The sequence below is a fragment of the Aricia agestis genome, chromosome 16 (assembly GCF_905147365.1).
Source record: "Aricia agestis chromosome 16, ilAriAges1.1, whole genome shotgun sequence".
NCBI classification, from domain to species: Eukaryota; Metazoa; Arthropoda; class Insecta; order Lepidoptera; family Lycaenidae; genus Aricia; species Aricia agestis.
The window spans coordinates 10,723,050-10,746,531 of NC_056421.1; the positions used below are offsets into that span (position 1 = coordinate 10,723,050).

Consider the following 23,482-nt stretch of genomic DNA (forward strand, 5'->3'; position numbering starts at 1 on the left):
AGTCTAAACCTAACTAGGCCAAGCTGTAATATACATTTTCACTTTTGTATGGGGAAGCCCATGAAGCTCGAGCTTCCCCATACAAAAGTGAAAATAAAATTTAGTCTTTCAGCGCTGCTGCTTTCACAAGGAACATGTACCCTAAAGTATTACCACTTAGTTTTGCAACACCCTGTAGATTTCCAGAATTTTTAATTCCTACAAAGTCTAGAAGGTCTAAAAGAGTAGAATCGAGGTTTTGATAGAATATAAGTTTTAATAGACAGATAAAACCATAAACCATAATATCTATAATATAAAAATGAGTCGCTGAATGTGTTGCTAAGCGCAAAACTCGAGAACGGCTGAACGGATTGGGCTAATTTTAGTCTTAAAATATTCGTAGAAGTCCAGGGAAGGTTTTTAAGTGATACGAAGTTCACCGGGACAGCCAGTTTTTTATAAAAATAAAACAATATTATATTTTCAGTTATGTAATAGCCTGAGGTCTATGGTCGCCCCCCTCCCCCCTAACTCCGCTATTGAATATTAATATTAACTAGAGATCGCCCAATGGTCGAAATTCGACCTTAGTTTCAACGACATTAGGACTACTACGTTTAATTTATAAAAAAATATTTTTTTTATTAATATTAATTATTCCCAAACCCTATGCACCATAATACACTTGCTTCTTATATTAGACCGCCAAAGTCATCTTACATCAAACTAGATGGCGCTGCTGTAGCCCTACATCGCACTATCGCTTGCTCGAATGTTTGAGCACAAGAAGTTTCAAAATTCCATGCAACTTCAGATGGACGGCGGACCCTAGTGAAGGGTTTCGTACCGTTAATTTATACAGCCTACTTTTTGGGATACAGTACTTAGTACTGTATTAATACTAGGTGACGCCCGCCACTCCGTTGCTCCAGAACTCGTTTATCGCGCGGGAATCGTACATTTTTCCGGGATAAAAAGTATTTCCATACCTCAGCAAAATCGGTTCCGCGGTTTGGGCGTGTAGAGGTAACAGATAGACAGACTCATTTTCACATTTATAATAATATTAGTGTGGATTAGGGGCCATCCATAAAGTCATCCAGTGTGACGTACTTTATGGATGGTCCCTTAAATCATAACATTATGTCGGAAGTGGCCAGTTCCGCGTGTACTCACACTCCTTGAGGTTGTTCTGCAGCGGGGTGCCGGTGAGCACGATGCGGCGCTGCGTGCGGATCCGGTTCATCGCCTGCGACAGGCTCGTCTTCTCGTTCTTGAGCAGGTGGCCCTCGTCGCAAACCACTAGATCTGGACCTGGACACACACAATGGTTTTAGATAAGTACTTCAATTTCATATTTCAATTTACATATTTATTTATTTCCAAAAATTAGTACATAAAAGGTCGAACAAATTAGTTTCATCACAATTTCTACCACATGGGCGTGGAAATATTGTCATAACCACATGACAATATTTCCACGCCCATGTGGTAGAACTAAATTGTTAGACCTTTCATTTACTAATTTTTGGAAATAAAAAATTATTAACAAAATATTACAATAATTAATCAGTACATTTAAAACCTGGCATTTCTGAGTGAGTCAGTAGTTTAAATACAATACTAGATGACGCCCGCAACACCGTTGCGCCAAAATTTGTTTATCGTAATTCGTGAGAGAACCGTTATTAATTAATTATTAAAATTTAGCAGCTCTTCTATTTGTTGTAATTGATTAAGCTATAGTCTATCAAGAAAGTGAAGAAATTAAAAAGTTTTTTCTTAACTTTTTCTTAGATTGATTTGAAAGGGATGACACTACGATGTTGCCACTTTTTAATTTCTTCACTTTCTTGACAGACTATACATGCTCGTTAAACGCAAGCAATCCTTCATGTATTATCATAATATGATGAGCCTCCCAAAAACAAATTACACTACTCCCCCGCAACATTTTTTGACTTTTCCTCAGAGCTGGAAATATCATAAACATTTTTTTTACATTTCCTCAAAACTAAGCATCATAAATGTTCTTGAAGTGACATACCTGGATCAACAAGACTCTCCTGGAAGTTCTTCAACATCTTCTTCTTGAACTTCTTGGTGTTGTCTGCGGAGAGGTTTCGGAACATCTCGTATCCCAATACACAGACACCGCCGTGCTCGAACCACGACGTCAGCTGACGGGCGCGGTCAGAGTTCTGTTTGAACCTGCGGGTGAAATGTTAGTTATAATTAGTTTTGTCTTCTATAAATCTAATGAAATAGTTTATCAATCGATACAGAGCCTTATGCCATGTCCCAAATAATGTATATAATATACATTTTGGGAGTTGGGACATGGCAATGTAAATGTTTAAAAAAATGTTATCTATAACAACCTTTTTTGTTTACATTACACTACTCTGTGCACTATGAAAGAGCACTCTGAGAAAGACTTCAAGATTCTAACTTAGCGAATATTTAATTTCTAACATTGATCGGCTGAATAGCCGGTCGTATTTCAAAAACTGAGGACAGCTATCTCACTTACACTTGCCGATTATCTAGACGAGAGAAAGACAAAACGCTCGCACATAAAATATAGTATAATATATCAGGGGTTCCCAAACTATACGTGGGAGAGCCATGCTTCGGCGCGAATGAGCCGGCTCGACCGGAGAAATACCACGTTCTCACAAAAAACCGGCGTGAAACAGCGCTTGCGCTGTGTTTCCCCGAGTGACTGAGTTTACCGGAGGCCTAATTCCCTTCCCTATTCCTTTCTCTACCTTCCCCTATTCCCTTCCCTTCCCTACCCTCCCCCCCTGCCTATTACCATATTCCCTCTTAAAAGGCCGGCAACGCACCTGCAGCTCTTCTGACGCTGCGAGTGTCCATGGGCGACGGAAGTTGCTTTCTATCAGGTGACCCGTTTGCTCGTTTGCCCCCTTATTTCATAAAACATAAAATAAAAAAAACAGTTACCTGGACAGCTCGTAGACGTCGACGTCGATGTCGTTGTGGGTGTGTTTGAGCCACATGCGGAACTCGTTCACCCAGTTGAGCACCGTCGACAGCGGGCACACCACCAACACGCGCCGCACGCCCGTCAGCTCGCCGTGGGACAGCAAAGTGTGGGTTAGAGTCACCACCTGGGGGAAAATATAGTTTAATCATTAACACGTTGGCTGCCATGAGCATCACTGGTGGGACCACATTTTCTTCTCTGTGTGCCCATGAGCATCACCGTTGGGATTAAAAGGCCATTGTAAACTGTATAGGGCGTAGGAGAAATTACTGAAGGTGTAGTATGGTCGGCAGCATACATGTTAATCACTTAAGCCCTTATACACAGGCTGCGCATAATTATAAGATCGATTGACTAAAATTAAGGGAAAAGTGTAGTTTCCAATTAGTGCAACTTTCAGGTACGCCAAACGATCTTGAGTTGTGTCCGTTTTAATTAAGGGGCATTTTAGACGTCATTCAATTCACTATTTACACAAATTATTTATTTCTGCATCTATTAGCAACTGTACGAAATTCTTTACATCCATACTATACTAACATTATAAATAAAAAGGGTGTCTGTCTGTCTGTTACCTCTTCGCGTTCAAGCCGCTGAACCAATTTTGCTGAAATTTGGTATGGAGATACTTTGAGTAATGGGAAAGGACATAGGATACTTTTTGTCCCGAAAAAATGTACGGTTCTCGCGCGATAAACAAATTTTGCCGCAACGGAATTGCGGGCGCCATCTAGTGTTCAATAAATGTTGTGTACCTGCAATGTCTTTCCTAGACCCATACAATGCGCCAATATGCAGCCGGAACCCTTGTCTTTCTTTATTCTCTTCACGCTCTCGAAGCAAGCGTCCCACATAAATTTGATACCGTTCGCCTGAAACGTAACATACAATCAATAATAATTTATGTTTATGTAGGTGTTGGCGACTGGCTGGACAGACCATTCTGTTTTTAAATATTGTATTTTTTACTTTTCTATGTCACATTTTCTCCTTTTGACGTTTTTACTGTTTTTGTGATTTAGTCTATCTTGGAACATTACAGTTGTCGCTTCACTTGGTGTTATCATTTGGTAGTTACAGTTTTCCTCATCTTCGTATCATACAGTCCATCTCTCCCGTCGTTATCATTTGGTCCTTCTTCGCTGTAATTTAGAACCATTATTTTGTCTTCATCGTAGTTTTAAAATCGTCTTAGTTCTAGTTCATTGTCGCCTTAGCGTAGTACTATCATTAATGCGTTGTAGTATCACCTTATTTTACTTTATTTGTAGTATCCTTCTCTTCACCGTAGCTTATTTTCGTCATTTACTTCACATTACATTTTAATCTTTCGTTTACGCATTTTTTTTAGAACTTCATCATGTTGACGCGTTCTAAGAGTTCTAGAAAATCCATCGCAGAAGCGGCAACTGCCGAAGCCGAGCAAACCCAGTGCAGTGATCGTTCGCTTCACGACGTTCGCCTGGTTTCGAACACTGGTTCCGAGATTGACCCGGCATCGTTGGCTGGGAGAGTCTTACAGCCCACAGACACAGCGCCTTCCGGCGCGTCGCCAGGGCCCGAGGCAGACGACCATCCCAGCCGGCGCCGAACAAGGGAGGCTTTCTTTCAAAGCACTAACGCGAGTTCTTGCAGTGGTCGAACCGGAAACGAGTGCACGCAGTCTTCGCGCTCTTCAGCAGCCGTAAGGGCAGAAAGGTTGACCCTGGAGGCGGAGTGCACGCGGCAGCAACTGAAGAGGCAGCGCGAGCTCTCACAACGCGACGCCGAGCGCGAGCGCGAACTCGCGCGCCTGGAGGCCGAGGTCGAGCAAGCGGAGCTTCGTGCGAAGCTTGCCGCATCGGAGCTAAAAGATAAGTCTCGTTGTAGTTCTTACTCTAGTTTACGACGTACCGCGTCATGGGTACGCGGGCAAAACATGGCAATTGCAGGTGACAGGCCAGGTAGAACCCCAGCTGTGACTTTGGGAAACACCCAAGGTCCACCCGTACAGCTGGCGGATCTGACCTTCGAGGCCTTGTCACCACGTGCTACCGCCAACCCTTGCCCACCCACACAAATGACGGGTACTAACGGAGGACTACCGAGAGCTGATTCATCGTCCGAACCGATCGCTCGACTCGCCCAAGCCATCAATGCTCTCGCCGACCGCCCTAAAAGACCCGAACTGGTCCCCTTTGCTGGTGAATTAAGCCAATGGCTTGCCTTTAAATCCAGTTACGATAGAAGTAACGCAAATTTTTCCGCAGCGGAAAACATTTCGCGGCTGCAAAACGCGATTCGCGGACCCGCCTACCACTCCGTGGCGTCCTTGCTGTGGACGTCTCTTGACCCTCAGGAGATTATCGACGCCCTGCAGCAGACATACGCCCGGCCGGAAATTCTGGTGGCCCGAGAAATCTCGGACATACGAGGCAGTCCTAAGATAAGTACCCCTGAACATTTAAATGCACTTGCGAACAAACTGCGAAACTTAATTAGTACAATCAAAATTTTAAATCAAAATGACTACTTGTACTCGCCCGAGCTTTTCCGCTCTATTCTATTAAAACTAAACGAGCATACGAGGTCTCGATTTACCGACTTTGCCGCCGCTTGTATGCCTTCGTCTCAAAATATGACAAAATTGGAGACGTTGTCAAAATTTCTTTTAGCGGAGGCGGACAAACAACTTAAATATAACTTTGTATTCGATATTGTTAACGTGACGCCCAGGCCGCCTGTTTATACTATGCACAAAACCTTTCCCAAACGAGTTGAGTCGGTACACGCAACAACGTCCGGCAACTCCGTACCCACTTGTAGTTTTTGCAAGAAAGGACAACACCTCATAAGAGCGTGTCAACCATTCCTTTCTCTATCGGTAAGCGACAGGTGGCAGTGGGTAAAAGACTCAAAAGCGTGTTATCGATGTCTTAAAACTTACCCACACTCGTGGAATAACTGCCGCGGAACTAAACGCTGCGGGGTCGACGGATGTCTCAGACGACACCACGCACTACTTCATGGCCAAACTGACATTACATTACGCGCACCGGCCGACGTGCAGGTAACCAATACCAGTACCGACGTTCAAAGTGCCGTCACAAGCGCCACCATACGTAACAGTAGCGAAACAGAAGCACCGCTACAGATATCTAATACTGACCTCCCACAATTTCCAGAAACTCCGCAGCCCGTCAACTTCCCGCGCGGCCTTCTTAAAATCATTGCGGTCACTATTGAGGGCCCCGACGGCGAGTATGAGACGACGGCACTACTGGACGAGGGCAGTACCGCGACGCTCATCGACAGCGAAGTAGCGACTCGTATCGGTGCTGTTCCCATCCGACGGGAGCGGGTCAGGTTAGAGGGGGTTGGCGATATGTCGAAGGTCGTGGACGTAAGTTATGTCAACTTCTACATCCGTGGTCGCAATAAAACCGAACGACACCTTGTCGAAAACGCAAGGGCCATTAAACCCCTTAATTTGCGGGTGCGTAACGATAAAGTGAACGTGGTAAATTACGACCACTTGGCGGCTTTGTCCACCGACCTGACGACAAGCAGCGACCCCCCTTCCATACTTATCGGTGCCCCTGACTGGCATTTGACAGTCAGCCGTGAGGTGCGTTGTGGACGGAAAAATGAACCTGTCGCCTCGAGAACCCTCTTAGGGTGGGTACTCCACGGTGCCTCGTCTAACTCTTCCAAGCCAATGCAATTCGTGAACCAGCTCAACGTTCACCAGCACTGTGACGAGTTGGACGCCTTGATTAAAAGTCAATACGATATTGACTCTTTAGGCATTACAAAAAGCCTACCTCGCCAGAGCGTCGACGATGCACGCGCCGTCAGTATCATTGACGAGTCGGCTCGACGACTGGCGGATGGCAGGTTTGAAGTCGCTTTACCCTGGAAGGAGCACTTACCAAACGTTGTACCCGATAGTTACCCACAAGCGTTGTCCCGCCTTAAGGCTCTTGAAAGGCAAATGTCAAAGGACCCAAAGTTTGAAGTAGCGTTTAGAAAATTTATTACGGATATTCTATCTAAAGGATATGCCGAGGAATGCGAACCTAGTACCTACCACGGAAGCGACCAGCATCGTAGTCGCGTCCGCTGGTACCTACCTATATTTGGTGTCTTCCATCCGCAGAAAAAGAAGTTGAGAGCCGTTCACGATGCTGCCGCTACGACACGAGGTGTCAGTTTGAACAGCATGTTGTTACAGGGCCCGGACCTCCTGCGATCTTTGATAGATATACTATTCAGGTTTAGAGAAGGGCCCGTAGCTTTAAATGCGGATATAAAGGAGATGTTTCCCCAGATTAAAATAAGTCCTAAAGATAGGGACGCTCAGCGCTTTCTCTGGCGGTCAAACGGAGTGGTACGCGAGTATCGTATGTCGTCGATGATCTTTGGCGCCGTTTGTAGCCCTTTTATAGCGCTCCACCTTAAAGATAAAAACGCTAAAGAATTTCAATCGACTCACCCAGAAGCCTGCAGCGCCATCTTAAACGATCACTACATGGACGACTACCTATCTAGCCATTTTAACATCGCTGACGCAGCACGAATAGCTTCGGAGATAGTCATGGTTCACAAAAATTGCCAATTCGAAATGCGATCCTGGATCTCCAACGTACCAGACGCATTATCTAAAATTCCAAAAGAACTCCGAAGCGATTGTGATGACGTCTACTTACCCTCTAACAAGGAAGTAGGCGTTCTTGGCGTCAAATGGAATCCCGCCCGAGACACTCTCACCTTTCGGGCGACCACTGAAACGACTGACGAAGCCGTTACCAAACGAATTGTTCTCTCAAATGTGATGAAGCTGTACGACCCTTTAGGTCTTCTCACGCCCATCACAATTTGGGGACGCATTCTTATACAAAAATTATGGCGCGAAGGCGTCGGTTGGGATACGCTACTGCCAAGTAAGTACGTAGAAGAATATAAAGCATGGTGTAAACTCCTAAGGGAAGCCTCCTCTATAGAGGTGCCACGATGCTACCTTCTCAACCTGGAGCGGAGTGACATTCAACTTCATGTCATTTCGGACGGTGGAGAACAAGCATACGCCTGTGTCGCCTTCTGGCGCGTGATCTACACAGATGGCACCGTGTCTGTAGCCCTAATCGGTAGTAAAGCGCGAGTGGCGCCACTGAAGCCGTTATCGATACCCCGATTAGAGCTACAAGCAGCGCTAATTGCATCACGTTTCTCGCAAAGAATTAAAAGTGCCCACCGTCTAAAACCGTCGCGGACAATATTTTGGACGGATTCCACTACAGTTTTGAAGTGGATTAGGAGCGACGCGCGTAATTTTAAGCCCTTCGTAGCGCATAGGTTGGGAGAGATAGCGGAACTCTCCAACCCGTCTGATTGGAGATGGCTCCCTACCTCTCTCAACGTGGCTGACGATGCCACGAAGCCTAAAGTTTTGAAACTCGAGGCTAACCATAGATGGTTTTCTGGCCCGCCTTTCCTTTTGCAGACTGAGGACTTTTGGCCAAAGGAAACGCAAGCCAATACCGCGAACCTTTCAGATTCCGAATTAAAGCCAGAAATTGTTGGTCTTCTTACCGAAGAACCTTTTTCAAAATTCCCAGTGCCCGATCCGAGACGTTTTAGTAGTTGGCTGCGCCTTCTGCGATCCACTGCACGCGTTTATCAATTTGCTAGATTGTTTATGTCCAAAATAACTCGTTCGGCTGATCTTAATTCTTCAATTTTCATGTCCATAGGTCCAGGGAGCACCACGTCCCTTCTTCAACTTCTAGAGTCCGACCTCGCCTGGGCGGAGAAGACATTATTGAGACACTCGCAATGGGATTGCTTCGCCGAAGAAATCACACACCTGCGGGCCTCGCAGCCCCTTCCCAAAGCCAGCCGAATAGCGTCTCTCTGTGCGTTCCTGGACAAAGATAACCTCCTGCGGGCGGACACCCGCATCAAATTGGCATTAACGGCTACCGAAGACGTAAAAGCCCCAATAATATTGGACGGTCGGAGCCACATCGTGCGATTATTAATAATGGAACTCCACGTAAAGATGGGACACGGGTTTGACGAAACTGTTCTCAACGAGCTTCGACAAAGATACCGAATTACTAACGCTAGAAAAACCATTAAAAGCGTCTCGAGCTCTTGCGCTGGGTGTCGAAGATTTAAGGGTCGCCCGGTCCTACCACCAACTGGAGACCTGCCCCTGGAGAGGCTGAACCACCACACAAGACCATTCACGTTCACTGGCCTAGACTATTTTGGTCCGTTCGCCGTAGCTGTGGGCCGTCGTCAAGAAAAAAGGTACGTCGCCCTTTTCACATGCCTAGTCACGAGGGCTATACACCTGGAAGTGGTTACAACGTTATCTGCCGACGCCGCAATAACGAGCCTAAGGCGGTTCATCGCTCGAAGAGGATCGCCCAAGCAAATCCTCTCTGACAACGGAACGAATTTTGTCGGTGCAAGCAAAGAAATGAGAAAACTCCACGGTGGCCCCGTTATTGACTTCGCTACGAATGGAAGAATACGATGGCGCTTCATCCCCCCGGCCGCGCCTTTTATGGGGGGGGCCTGGGAACGGTTAGTGCGCACCGTGAAGAACGCGCTCAAGACAACTCTCAAAAACAGGTCCCTCCCCAAAGAGGACACATTCAGAACATTGCTCTTAAAGGCTGAGGCAATCGTCAACTCCCGGCCACTGACGTACGTCCCCACGGCGACCGACGCTCCAGAAGCGATAACACCATTCCACTTTCTAATAGGCACGTCATCGGTGGTTCCTTGGACTAACGACCTGACAGATGGGGAGTTTTCACAACGCCAGGAGTGGCGGAAGGCACTTCGGCTGGCGGACCACTTCTGGGCTCGATGGTTGCGGGAGTACCTGCCAACGCTGAGAGAGAAACTGAAGGAGTCCCAACCATATCAAGACATAAAGGAGGGGGACGTGGTGCTGATCGTGGACCCTACCCTTCCGCGCGGCTTGTGGCCGCTAGCTAGGGTCTTGAGGACGTACCCCGGTCAGGACGGTCGAGTCCGCGTAGCGGACCTCCTCACAAAGGGAGGTACGCTGCGCCGACCGGCTAGAAAATTAATTGTACTGGAGGCCCAGCCAGTCGCCACCGAGTTTTAGTGTCCCACTGGGGGAGGGTATGTTGGCGACTGGCTGGACAGACCATTCTGTTTTTAAATATTGTATTTTTTACTTTTCTATGTCACATTTTCTCCTTTTGACGTTTTTACTGTTTTTGTGATTTAGTCTATCTTGGAACATTACAGTTGTCGCTTCACTTGGTGTTATCATTTGGTAGTTACAGTTTTCCTCATCTTCGTATCATACAGTCCATCTCTCCCGTCGTTATCAGTAGGGTTCGTTGAATGAGGTGCTCTCACTCACCGAGCGCAGCATAGAAGCGATAAAGTCATTATTCAAACAGAAATAGAAGGGAATATTTAAAAATAAATTTGTTTATAAATATTGATTCATTTACACAGAGTTATGTTTAATGGCAATGAATATTCGTTTTCTTCCTTAAATTACTAGATGTATCCTGCAGAACCGCAAAGAATATTTGATTGCAATAAAAGTGTTAAATGTTCTTCAAGATCATGTAATTTAATACATAGTTTTGTTAGGGCTCAAATAGTTGAGCATAAGAGGTAAGCCCGTCATTAAGTGTTCTGAAAATTATGGTTTTTAAACCATGAAGTTAATATACCTAGCGGAATAGAGCAACAATCTCGAGCTGTCAAACGAAACCAAAATTGGTTTTCATCTGTGTGAAAAATATGTGTACGTATATGTTTACACAAGCATGACTGAACATGAATTCTATGAGATTAAATTGTCAACGTGCGGCACGTGCCGACTGGACGTCAAAAAAAGAGTGCTGCTGTCATGTATCACACGTCTCTTTTTACCGCGCAGTGTTACTAATAGTGACATCTTATGTTTTGAAAACAATAATGTTATTTTACTTGTACTGTAAAGTACCACAACATACCTGATGAGGCTTCAACTTCTTAACAAGTCCTTTGTCCACTTCGATGAGTGGTTCCTTTGTCTCCGGGTCAAAGTCCAAAACCACTTTATCAAGTACCACTTCATCAGGTTTGCCGGATTCATCGAATTGCAGATTATTGTACTGAAATAAATATATTTGTCAATAATAATAAACTTATAATGTACTATACCATTCTAATTGTGAATGAATGTCAAATAAAAATCTTTTAAAACTTGTTTAATCAAGTTACATTAAAATACAAAAATGTAACTAGAAAAAATTATACATAAATAGATGATTAATAAAGACATAAAAAGATTGCGTTTTTACAACCAGTTTTGCCATAGACAACATAGATAATAAATATTCGCCATTGTCTTTATTAATTTTAAATTCCCTGTAGGAAAATAAAAAATTAGATCATCTTACCAATTTTTGTCTCTCAGCTATTCGAGCAATCCTCTCTTTCTCTTGTCTGGCCGCTTTTTTTGTTGCCTCTTCTAATTGATTCTTACCCATAACCTGTTGAACAAAATATTATATATAATATGTATTTAAAATATAAAGAATCTTAAAATATCTAAACATTACAGACAAAATGCAAGAAGAACATTTTTTTGTGAAATTGTAGAAGATCATACCTTTCGAATATTCTTTCTTCCATGTTTGTTTTTTCCTTCATTTTCCGTCTCCGATCCCGAACCATCACTGTCGTCAATATTTTTTATTCGTTTCCGCTTCTTTTTACTGAAAAAATATTTCGCAAATGAGGAAAAAACTTATAACTTTATTTTGAATGTCTGAATTGTGACAACAGCTTTCGACACATTGTTTGGTATTAATTTGTATGGTTGTGATAATGAACATTCTACTAAGTTCCTAGTTCTATCCAGTCCATTTCCTATTAAAAAAACAAGATAAATGAAACGGCAAACAGCAGATTTTTGACCAATCAGAACTCATTTAACTTGGTTTGACATTCAAGAAGAATAGCATTTATAGTTTGACTAGCTGTCCCGGCGAACTTCGTATCACTTTAAAACCTTCCCTGGACTTCTCCGAATATTTTAAGACTAAAATCAGCCCAATCCGTTCAGCCGTTTTCGAGTTTTAGCGCGACTAACACATTTGAAAATCCATTTTTATATATAAGATAGAAACAGGAACAAACAAGGAATGAAGCTGTATCAGCATTCAACATTAAGATGGCCGATGGATGGATGGACTTATGGCCTGTTTCACCGCTTCCTGATAAGGTGCCCGATAGGGTTATTTGACAGATTTTCCATACTCCATCTGTCAAATTAAGTGGTGGATAGCCTTATCAGGAAGAAAGTATTTACCACTTTCTGATAAAGTGCCGAATATGCTATTCATAGCTTTTTTGACAGATTGTCCATACTTCATCTGTCAAGTTAAGTGGTGGATAGCCTATTCGGCACTTATCAGGAAGTGGCCTGTTTCAGGCCCTTAGGAACTAATTGCTGGTTGGGAGCTCCGATTCTGGGGCCATACAACGAAACCGTTTTGAGACTCCAACGAACGAATCGGAATGCAGCGTCCTACTCTAACAAACGTGAAATGACGTTGTTAGAGCAGGACGCGGCATTCTGTAGGCCTGCTACGAAACCGTTTTGAGACTCAAACAATCGGACAAGAATGCCGCGTCCTGCTCTTACAACGTCATTTCACGTTTGTTAGTCTCAAAACGGTTTCGTGGTACAAGCCCAAATTCGATGATTTGAATCTCAAAACAGTTTCGTTGTAGACCCCCTGATCGCTATATGGCAATCTGGGTCACTACTGCAATAACATAATGCCTCTCTCTCACACATAGGAATAACGAGAGAGACCAACCTGCCGCCTACAGACGAGGAGGATGAACCATCGCTCTCGCTTCCCTTTTTCTTCCGTTTGTTCTTCTTATTGGGCCGATCCGAGCCGGAGTCCTCTGAGTCTTCGAAGTCACTCAACTTCACATCTTTATCTTTCTTCTTGGATGAACCACCCTCGTCGTCCGAAGATATCGTGTTCGCTTTACGGCGCTTGGTCGTTAAACTGCGAAATTAATTATTACATTTTGAAATACTTAAAGCATTTGGAATATAATTCTTTTATTTCTTTTTTGAGTTAGTCGAGACACATCGTAACAGATTAGATTAAAGGAGGGTTTTTGAAAGATCTTTTATAGTGTTATTTGTAAATGTTTTGATTAAGTATGCCCTACGCGAATTGGGTATATTGACGAAATCACTACTTACATTATAATAGTAAATAAATACACTTACTTTTCATCTGAACTTTCATTGTTATCCTGCAAATTAATAGAAATTACAATTACTATTTCTGAAAACGTTTAGTTAAAAAAAGTTTAGTAGTTTTAAATATCTGTGCAAACAGACAGCACGATTGAGTCTTGTACCATCATAGAAATTGATCAGTTGGAGGACCAGTTATTTGGTCGGATAACGTCAAGTCATTATAATGTTCGGACACAGCGGGAACCGCCCGCTTTGGACCCGCGCGGGGCTCGCAGCTTATTACAAACTACAAAGGCGTTGTATTACAGCGTTCACACTTAACCGCTCGGTTTCCGCACGGGAAACCGCGCGGTTCCCGTTGTGTCTGAACCATAAAGTTAATATACCTAGCGGAATAAAGCAACAAGGCCTGAGCAAGAGAGATGTCACTAACAGTAACACTGCGTGGTAAAAAGCAGCACTCTTTTTTTGACGTCCAGTCGGCACGTGCCGCACGTTGACAATTTAATCTCATAGAATTCATGTTCAATCATGCGTGTGTAAGTGTATACATACACATATTTTTCACACAGATGAAAACCAATTTCGGTTTCGTTTGACAGCTCGAGATTGTTGTTCTATTCCGCTAGGTATATTAACTTTATAGTCTGAACAAGCAAAATCGCAATCTGTCAGCTAGGTTAGACATTACCAACCAAATTACGTAGGTCTGAAATCTACCTAGGTATGGATTTTGCTTTAATAGTACTATCTGACAAAGATAACAAGAATATAAAAGTACCTGTGAGGCCGTGTTGTCTTTCTGTGTGTCGGAGGAATCGCTGTCTCCCAGCAGATCCTCCTTAGCCAAATGTTGTATGCCGTCTCCATTTAGGCCGATTGACACGGCGGGTAATTCTGAAATACCATTTTATGCATTGGCTTTTGTTTCCAAATATATAGCAACAATATAGATTAAATAAGTACTAGCCACTAGGAAACTATAATATGTTCACCGCTTTATAAAAACTGAATCTTTCTTGTATTATGACCCCCATAGAGGTAAGAAGGACCAGCAAGTGTGGAGTTCCGGTCGCGGTTACTTAGGTTCGGCTCTGTGATTCACAGAGTCTGAACCGTGTCTTAAGACCGAGATACATCTTGAGTGCTGACTATTTATACCAGCCTTAGGAGGAATCCATTCTTGAAGGACCTTCGATAAAATATAATGCAATTTTTTTTTATCTTATTTTCTTTGGACTAACTGTAGGAATGTCGTCATCCACAGCCAGACATTATTTACAGTTCCTTCCCACCGTCAGATAGCCCTAAGTATTTGAATTTTGAGGTGGTGGTGGACCTTGGTTTAGTGATACGGCGATAAGATGAGGTTTAAGACTACGTGATTAATGGATAGTCCCATGTTCAGACAAAGATCCAAGAGAAAATTGTTAGAAAGAGACAGCTAAGCCGACCTTCCGCCGTCTCGCTCTCAGCAGCCGACGCCTCGGCTTCGGAGCTGCTCTCCGCCTTGAGGAATCCCTCCTGGCTGATCTGAGGCTTGGGCATGGTGGACCGGGTGCGTCGTGTTCTGGAATGCCTCGTACGAGTTCGCCGCAGTGACTTTAGGTTGGTCAGCCTGCAACAAGGAACACTATTGTCAGTTGTTTTTATTTTATTGAAGTTTAATGAATGAATGATTTTAATGATTGACTTTTTACCCATATCCTTTTAGCCTAGTAAACGAATGATTCTGGTTGGAAAAATCGAAAGCAGAGATTTTGACTACGGCACTTTGTTTGGACTAGTTAGGAGATAAACATACTAAAAGTCCTGACCTCTCCGAGGTGAGCCGGAGTGAGGGGAGGGAGGAAAAAAGGACCCATTTTTGTTTTTTTTGCCTAATTTTCGAAAACGGCCATAGAAAAGTAATGTGCCACCAAATCTTAACTTCGTTTTATAAAACTGAAAATTTCATTCTAATGACAAAAAATCTTTTACATTTTTATTGCCATTAATTCGCTCTATTGTGACTAGAACAGGCAACAATGAAAACATTTAAGAGATGTTCTAGTAACTTAGATAACAGGAAAAAAGATTACTTGAAATTACAAAGAACATTAAGCCACATACCGCAGAAAGACTCAAAAAATGTATTTTTAGGTAAGAAAAGTCGGTACTAACCATCGATTAGGATTCATTATTATTAATTTGAGTATTCCCAATAATAATGTAACAGATTTTTCTCATTACGATGAAATTTACAGTTTTACAAAACGAAGCATGGCCATTGAAAAATCATAGATTTTTTCTTAGAGACAAGAAAATCTGGAAGTTTTTTATGTTTTATAAAAGACCATTAAATATAAGCTATCATCTTATATCTATATATCCATTTACTGTCTTCAAAAATTCCTGATAGACTTTTAGATATTTCAAAAAATACAAATACCCTTAAGTCGTATTGATGTGTGTATTTGAAAATCGACCACTTTTAAAAGCTCATTGCTAGGCAACCATTAGAGAATTGGAGATAGATACAAAGTGTAAAGGACAAAGTTGTAGAGAATTTTATAAGCTTTTATTATGTAGTACAATAAAATGTTGTACGAAGCACCGTTTTCAAAAATTAGGCAAAAAAACAAAAAATGGGTCCTTCTTTTCTCCCCCTCCCCTTCGGCTCACCTCAGAGGGGTCAGGAGTCAGGACTTTTAGCATGTTTATCTCCTAACTTGTCTAAACAAAGTTCCGTAGTCAAAATTTCTGCTTTCGACTTTTCCAACCACACCCCCATTTTGAGCATTCATTTACTACTATTTGTATATCGTTTTTTACATAATTTAATCACGTACCAAGTTGACAGTTCGATTGTCAGTTTATTAAACACTAGATAATGCCCGCAACTCCGTTGCGCGTTTATCACGCAGGAACCGTACATTTTTCCGGGACAAAAAGATGTGTCTCCATACCAAATGTCAGCAAAATCTGTTTAGCGGTTTGGGCGTTTTTAACGTGTGGCGTATGACACGTGAGCCGTGTCATTTAAAAAACGATTGTATCTCCCTCATATTACACTTTAGAAGGTTCTACTCTGAACGAAATCATCTTAATTTTCCACGGAGAACAAGCCTATAGACTTCGCCTCTGAATATTCTGTGAATTGAAAAAAGGAGGGGCTGTCCCCTTTTTTAGCCCGGCCGTACATTATCCGCTGATCAGAAAAATTCGGACAGACAATTCGGTAGCATATGACCAAAATACATCCTATACAACCAAAATAACCATATGTTCCTATTTGATTTTCAAGAAGTCCCCTGGATTCCTATGGTTCCCATCATCAGATCACCACTTTTGTGAACATGGTACCAACTCGGAACCGGATTAATCGGAACAAATACCCTATACAACAAAAGACAAAATTTTGAAAATATGTTCACAAACGGCGAAGTAATCGTTGAACACACATAAAAAAAATATCCACAGCCGAACGTATAACCTCCTCCTTTTTAGAAGTCGGTTAAAAAACTTAACAACGAACTTCTTTAAATTTATCTACGAACGTATAATTTACATCGGAAACCCAGATCTATTTGATATACTCATTTTTCTAACTTGGAAACCTACAAAAGGTTTGCAACATCTAAATAAAAAAATCGCTTACCTGCCATTTTCAGGTTAAAACTTAGTAAAACTACTCGAAATCAACTCAAAACAACGTAACCTTCCGTTAACATCAATGGTTTGGGTTCAACTAAATAAAACAAGTTAAAAAACGCCTAAAAACCAAGAAAAACAATAAACCTTTTAGAACGTGGCGGGTGACACGGTAGCCGTGTCAATTGTCATCTACTTCTATGGCGTATGACACGGCTCACGTGTCACGAGAAAATTGTATGCCGCCACGACGGAAAGTCTTCAAAAATATGCGCCGCTTATTAAAATGCGCCTCAATTAAATATTAGTCTAAACTCTAAAGACATATAAAATATAAAAATTAAATTAAGAAATAAAACAAAAACCCCGCCAAAAAACTTTAAAAAGTAATGAAATAATATTTACTGACTTTAATTTTAAATAATTCCTAAGTGTAAAGTAATATTTTAGTCCATAATTATTGTTGTCACGGTGTGTCGGAGGACCGCCAGGTAACTACGACAACAGCGACTTTTGCTTTTGTATCGCAAAGTCGCTGACTGTCTCGATTCGGTTCGCTGTTAACTGACCCTTAAAGAGTGAGCCCATTGAGACGGGCCGTGCCGAGGCTCATCGCAAAAATCTGCCTCCATACAATTTGTATGGAAGCGGATGCGCGTATCGCACACTATCTCGGGGCGCAGCGGATTTCCGTCAATGCGACAAGGCCCGGCAACACCCGACAAACCCGCTGCGCCCCGGCAACAGTGTGACCACACTTCACATTAGATTTCCACTTTTTGGTAGACTTGAGGTCAAATGAATGACGATTTAGTAGTCCAAATTTTTTTGTAAATTTTAATAGAAGATCGATCTTATATAACAAATAATATAAAAAATTAAAATGCATAAAGTAGACTGCAAATAATACAGTCCATATAAACATCTTAGTTTTATTTTAGTTTCAACCCCGTAGAATACATTGATTAATAAAGGTAGATTTTCGGTAGAATCTAAAACACGGTCTAGTAGATTTTAGTAGAATATCTCAGTTTTTGATATATCGAGTCACGAGTGATTTAAGAGTGGTCACACTGGAACTATCCAAAGTACTCAAAATCCGTCAATACGATGCGGCCTGGCCCGGCAATAGTGTGTTATAGCGCATTTTGCGCTGCGCTGAGCCCCGATCCGCCCCGGCGGCCGGCACGCGCCGACAATGTGAGCGCGAACCTTTATACTATAATGTTATTTGAAATCAAACATGTACATTAACGGTCCCCCGACACACCTTGACAACAATTATGGACTAAAATATTACTTTACACTTAGGAATTATTTAAACTTAAAGTCAGTAAATATTATTTCATTAGTTTTTAAAGTTGTTTGGCGGGGGTTTTTTATGACAGTACATTTGTTAATTTTATGAAAAGTGAATATATATTTTTTTTATTATTAATTTTATATCATACTAAGTAATTATTGTTATAAAAACAGGAATATAAAGGATTGTGTACTTAAATGAAATGTTTTATGAATACATCACAATTCACACCCAAATACAAATGCTAAAATATTCATAATAAAAATTTTCAACCCAAAAATATTGTAAACCATGCTTTAACTTATCTATGCTGTCTTAGTCCAATATGTACCATCAATGAAATGGATTCCTATGCAGTTGACGGACCTACGTCATTTGGTGGGCTTATGGCAATAGGGATGATGACAAGGTCAAAGATTAGCGAATTTTGTTAATAAAATAAAGAAATCACGGTGAAAAATAAGTGTTCCCAAAATTACAGCTCGATAGCATTTTTATTTTTTTTGTTATGCGCCTTCAAAGTTAGATAATCAAGTCGATTTTTTTTTCAATTAAATTTCTTAATATTTGTATAGCAATCGATAACTTATGCAATTAAAAGCAACTTTTATTATGAAACCCCTTTCATAAACGCAATATTTAATATACCTATCGAACAAAGTTCTCTCCCGATGCGTACGAACTACTAAAGAGTGACGTCAGTCTTTCGTAGCACTTAGTATGAAGCGTTTCGGGCAGGTCTATTTTATGAGATGTTTGAATTGTCATATCTTGGTGAATTTTTAAGCTATCAGAGTCATTCTTTCAGCGATGTTTCTATTTCTTAAGGGTCTTTCAATTACCAATAAGAAAAAAATAATAGTCATCAAGCCTATTCAATGTTTATAGCTGCGATTTAGGATAGGTTTAACTTAACGCGACCAATTACTTAGTTCCAGTTCTGGCATCTTCCTACGAATCAACTTCTCTTATAGTACAAAACCACATGGCAGACAAAAAGCAACAAGGAATAGCGTAATAGTGGAGTGCATGTTGAAAAGTGAGCCTGTTGAGTCTGGGAATGAAACTCACCATCACCAAAATATACAAACAGTTTTGACGAGTATTTAAACCAATGTTTTAAACATTCTTGCACACATTTTAATTTAAGCACTTTCATTTAATATTTACCCATCAATGTCTTTCTCAATTTGATCTTCTGTATCTGAATTATTGTGGCTGCTACTGTTCACGATTGAGTTAGGCTCGCTCATCTGCAATTAATTTTTTTTCTGATTTAAAAACTGTTTATATACCTTGACCAAAATGTTTTGTCTTTACTTAGAAATAAAAGACCAGCTTGAGGATATTATATTTTAATAGTGGCAATCGACCTATACAAATGACATGAAATTAAATGCAATTACGTAAATAAATTTTGTATATAATCTCAAACATAATATTATTTACAGTAAAAAGTCATAACTCATACACATCAATTAGATCCAGTGTGCAACTTTTCAACGTATTTCTTAGCAATATTTTCCAATAGTTGTACACAAATAGACTACCATCGGTTTATAATAATTTTGCCTATAAGCAATTTAATATTTGGATTTTAACACCAATTACACCTATTTCTAATCTTAAAGCAATATATTTCCTCTTGACCTCATTAAAAGATATTTTAGTTTACAAAAAAGTAAGTTCATATTATTGAATGTGAGCACTAAAAAAGTTTCTTTATCTTCTAACCTTTTTTGTGCTGGAGTTTGAATTTTCTTCTTCTATATTATTACTCAGTCCATTTTCCACAACTTCTGACTTATCACTATCCTCTGTGTCATGTTTAGATTTCTTTTCCTCGTCTTTCTTATTAGAATCAGTAGATTTTTTTGAAACATCTCCAGTCTCTTCGAGAAGTGATTTTCTTATCTCTCTTAAAGTTGATTTGAGCTGTTCATCTTCAGTTTCCGAGCTTGATGAGTATGTTAAAAGCATCTTCTTTGCATGCATGCTTTCCATTATGTGTTTTCGTTTTGATGGTGTTATACTATCACTTTTTCTTCTTTTTTTCTCATCTGATCCCTTAACATTTTCATCTGACGAATCTTTCATAAGAGATGATTTAACTATTTCTGTTTCATCGTCAGATTTTCTTTTACTGTTTGGTTCTGGAGTTTTCTGTTTTTCAGTATCCTGTAGTGTTCCATTACCTTGAGATTCTTCTGGTGCACTCTCTTTATCACTTCTTGGACTTGAACTTTTTAAGAAATTTTCAATGGCATTCTTTGTTTTCTTGATAATTTCAGTATCAGATTTTTCAGAATCAGAATCATTCAACAAAGAATTTTTAACATTATCATTACTAGCAGTAACATTTTTACTTTTCTCAATCATCTTATTAGCATCGACTGTTGGTTCCATATGACATTCAAATAAAATTTTTCCATTTTGTGTTATCCTTTTAAGATTCTGTGTGACAAGATACTCGTCAGTAAATTTCGGCAATTTTACAACTTTGATATTAAATTCCTTAGGAACAAATTCTTTCACTTCTATCCTCTTTTGTATCCAGTACTCCTCATCCTTATCTGTTCTTGTTCCTGATTGTTTATCTTTACTCCTTTTTAATTTACTTTTACCTTTTTTATCTCTATCTTTTTTATCTTTATCTTTGGTTTTTGAAAGTTTACAATGTACTATTTTTACTTCACTGTCGCTATCACTTATTTCAACTAAAGTTGCATCAACTGCCTTACTAAACTCATTCTTTTTAGGACTACTTAGCAACTTACTAATATCCACACATTTAATGAGCGGTTTTGTTTCTGTTTTTACATCTTCAGGACCATTTGTTCCTTGGACACTACTGTCTCTGTCTTCTTGTTCTTTTTCTGTAATTGTATTATTGTCACTAGATAGCTTTGTCTTTTTAGAAGGGTTGTCATTATGTTGGGAATTTTCTTTATTTTCACTATGAGATTTATTCTCGTCCATTTTCCCTGCAGTAACTGTACAAATATTTTTCTTACTAATTTCATTATCTTTATCTACTGTACATTCGTCCAATGATGGGTATGGAGTTTTTGGGATTTCTTTATTTAGTTCTTGTGTTTCTTTATCTGTATCTGAACTGTCGTCAATAAATCTTATGCGTTTAAGTCTCCTCTTTTTAATTTTATTTTTATGACAATTAGCCTCTTCTAGTGACTCTCGGCTTTGAGTGTTTGTTTCATCAATATTATTTTTACTTTTTCTCATTTCTTTATCTTGCCTATCACCATTTTCTTTGCTTGAGGTACCTTTTGGCTCTACACTGCTCGATTCAACTTCATTTTCTGGGGACACCTTTGTTTCAAGTTCACAAGGTTTTTCTACTGGTTCTGCAAGAGGCTCTTCATCAGTACAAGTTTTAATATTAGCAGTAGGCTGGGCTTCGACTGAATCTTTTTCTGTACTAAGATTGACTTCTTTACATTCAGGTAAGGATGTGTTTTCTTCGCTCTCATCTTTACTACTTCTGTGTCTTTCAAGTATTGTGCTTTTTCTTTTTCTCATTCTGTATAGCTCGCAATCATAGTAAACGGGATATTTTTCTTGAAAATCACTAGCCATTGCAGCTGCCTTTACTTTTGCTGACATATAATGTTTTACGTTTACACTTTTTTTTATTTTTAGTTTGCGTGATTTATAGACGATATACTCAGTTTTGGTATTATCGGATTTCTCCCTTTTTGTTTTCCCGCCAATTTCAGACGCTTGATTATCACAGATATGTGTCAATACTCGTTTCACGCCGCTCTCCACGTTCTCTATCGACTTTTTGGACAATTCGCATATAAGTAAAACCTTGTTGGCCGCTTTTCGAACTGCGTGTGCATTTCTTAACTTCTCCTTACTAATTCTTTTATCTTTTAAGCTTTCGGTACGAGTCCGCAAGTTGGATCCTAATCTCGATAAATAATCCATTGCTTCACATAAGACATCACTAACGGGCACTGCGTCCGCCATTTCGCGTTCGACTCGCTTATATTGATGCACTGTATAAATATTTAATGAACGCAAAAGTTAAATGCTTAAAATTAAACGCACTAACTTAATTATTCGACATTTTTCTACGAAAAAATTGGTTACTATTTTCGATAAACATCAAAATGTCGGACATTGGCAAATGACGACCAAAGAATAATAACTCCGGGCATAGATAAAAAAATATTTTTTTTTTATTCAGGACATTGACACGCTCCGTTTTGTGAATATGTAAAATAAACATTTTTATACATTTTTTTGTACCAGTTTCTTGAGTCTTTTATTTATATTTGCTCAAAAACTACAATCTCTAATTGATTTATAAGATGTAGCTATAATTTAAAGCGTGGCGTAAACCAAGTCATACATAATTTATTTGAAAAGTGTTAAATATCTCAGGAAAAATCGGCTTAGAATGAAACGTTTATTGGCAATAATGCTCCCTAACTTGATCGGGTTATATGAACCACTATGTACAAAATATACACCTATCACGAAATAGCGGCACTATTTTATATAGAGTATGTATGTGGATATGTGCATAATTTATTGCGATTCTCATATAAAATTTAACACTGCAGACGAAAATGTTAATAGTTATTACAGTATGAACTAGCAATCTTACAAGGAAAATTCAAGCGCTAGCAAGAAATGTAGCACAAAAAAATAGAGGTACTAATTTTTTTGTACTTACCAATCATGTAAATGGCTGATCCAACGTTTTACTCACTTATAATGAGAAAACTAAACTTAACTACATTCACAACACATAATTGTACTTAGAAGTACGTCATGGACACTAAATAATCTAGCATTTTTCACTTTTATTCCGAAAAATCGGCGAAATAAGCAAGGTAAGTAAACTATCCAAAACAGTCGTGAAAAAGTGCCATAGACAATAAAATAATGCAACACAAATCAAAATGTTCGAATTCTGAGCAGAGGGCGCTAAGATACACAGACTCAAAATACCATACGGTTTCATTGCATAACGGCTTAAATACACGGTCACTCTGAACATATTCAAACAAAATAAAGTACCGTCGTCAGAATAGCTGTGTTTTTACTTTTTACTAAGATAACAAAGTATTAACTGAAAATCACAAGGTCTATTTTATACATTTTAAATCCATACTGTGTTCAGAATATTCAGGGCTTCAAATACCGGTATTTTTTCATAACGTTACTAATTCAAGGGCATAGATAACGATATGAAAATTTACCCGATACAATGATATAATAATAAAAAAACTCAAAGCAGATATGTTACTACCGCGCGCGTTGT

General features: G+C 40.0%; 1 protein-coding gene across 8 annotated transcripts in view; it reads right to left on the reverse strand.

Moving 5' to 3' along the window:
• The window catches only part of LOC121735070 (transcriptional regulator ATRX homolog), a 45,520-nt gene extending 22,451 nt beyond the window's left edge, over positions 1–23,069 (reverse strand). For 6 of the 8 annotated variants that reach the window (XM_042125741.1, XM_042125742.1, XM_042125739.1 and 3 more), the window contains exons 1-13: positions 19,921–22,348; positions 19,357–19,439; positions 14,705–14,868; positions 14,032–14,147; positions 13,278–13,303; positions 12,847–13,047; positions 11,631–11,736; positions 11,419–11,511; positions 10,990–11,130; positions 3,748–3,864; positions 2,950–3,116; positions 2,030–2,193; positions 1,159–1,296 (exon numbers count right to left, since the gene is read on the reverse strand). In XM_042125741.1, coding sequence (XP_041981675.1) covers positions 1,159–1,296; positions 2,030–2,193; positions 2,950–3,116; positions 3,748–3,864; positions 10,990–11,130; positions 11,419–11,511; positions 11,631–11,736; positions 12,847–13,047; positions 13,278–13,303; positions 14,032–14,147; positions 14,705–14,868; positions 19,357–19,439; positions 19,921–22,179 — 3,775 coding nt within the window. In that variant the 5' untranslated portion in view covers positions 22,180–22,348. Of the gene's footprint in view, positions 1–1,158; positions 1,297–2,029; positions 2,194–2,949; positions 3,117–3,747; positions 3,865–10,989; positions 11,131–11,418; positions 11,512–11,630; positions 11,737–12,846; positions 13,048–13,277; positions 13,304–14,031; positions 14,148–14,704; positions 14,869–19,356; positions 19,440–19,920; positions 22,349–22,891 lie in introns of those variants that run through there. The other 2 variants (XM_042125743.1, XM_042125744.1) reach the window with 2 other exon arrangements.
• Between the last annotated feature and the right edge of the window lie 413 nt (positions 23,070–23,482).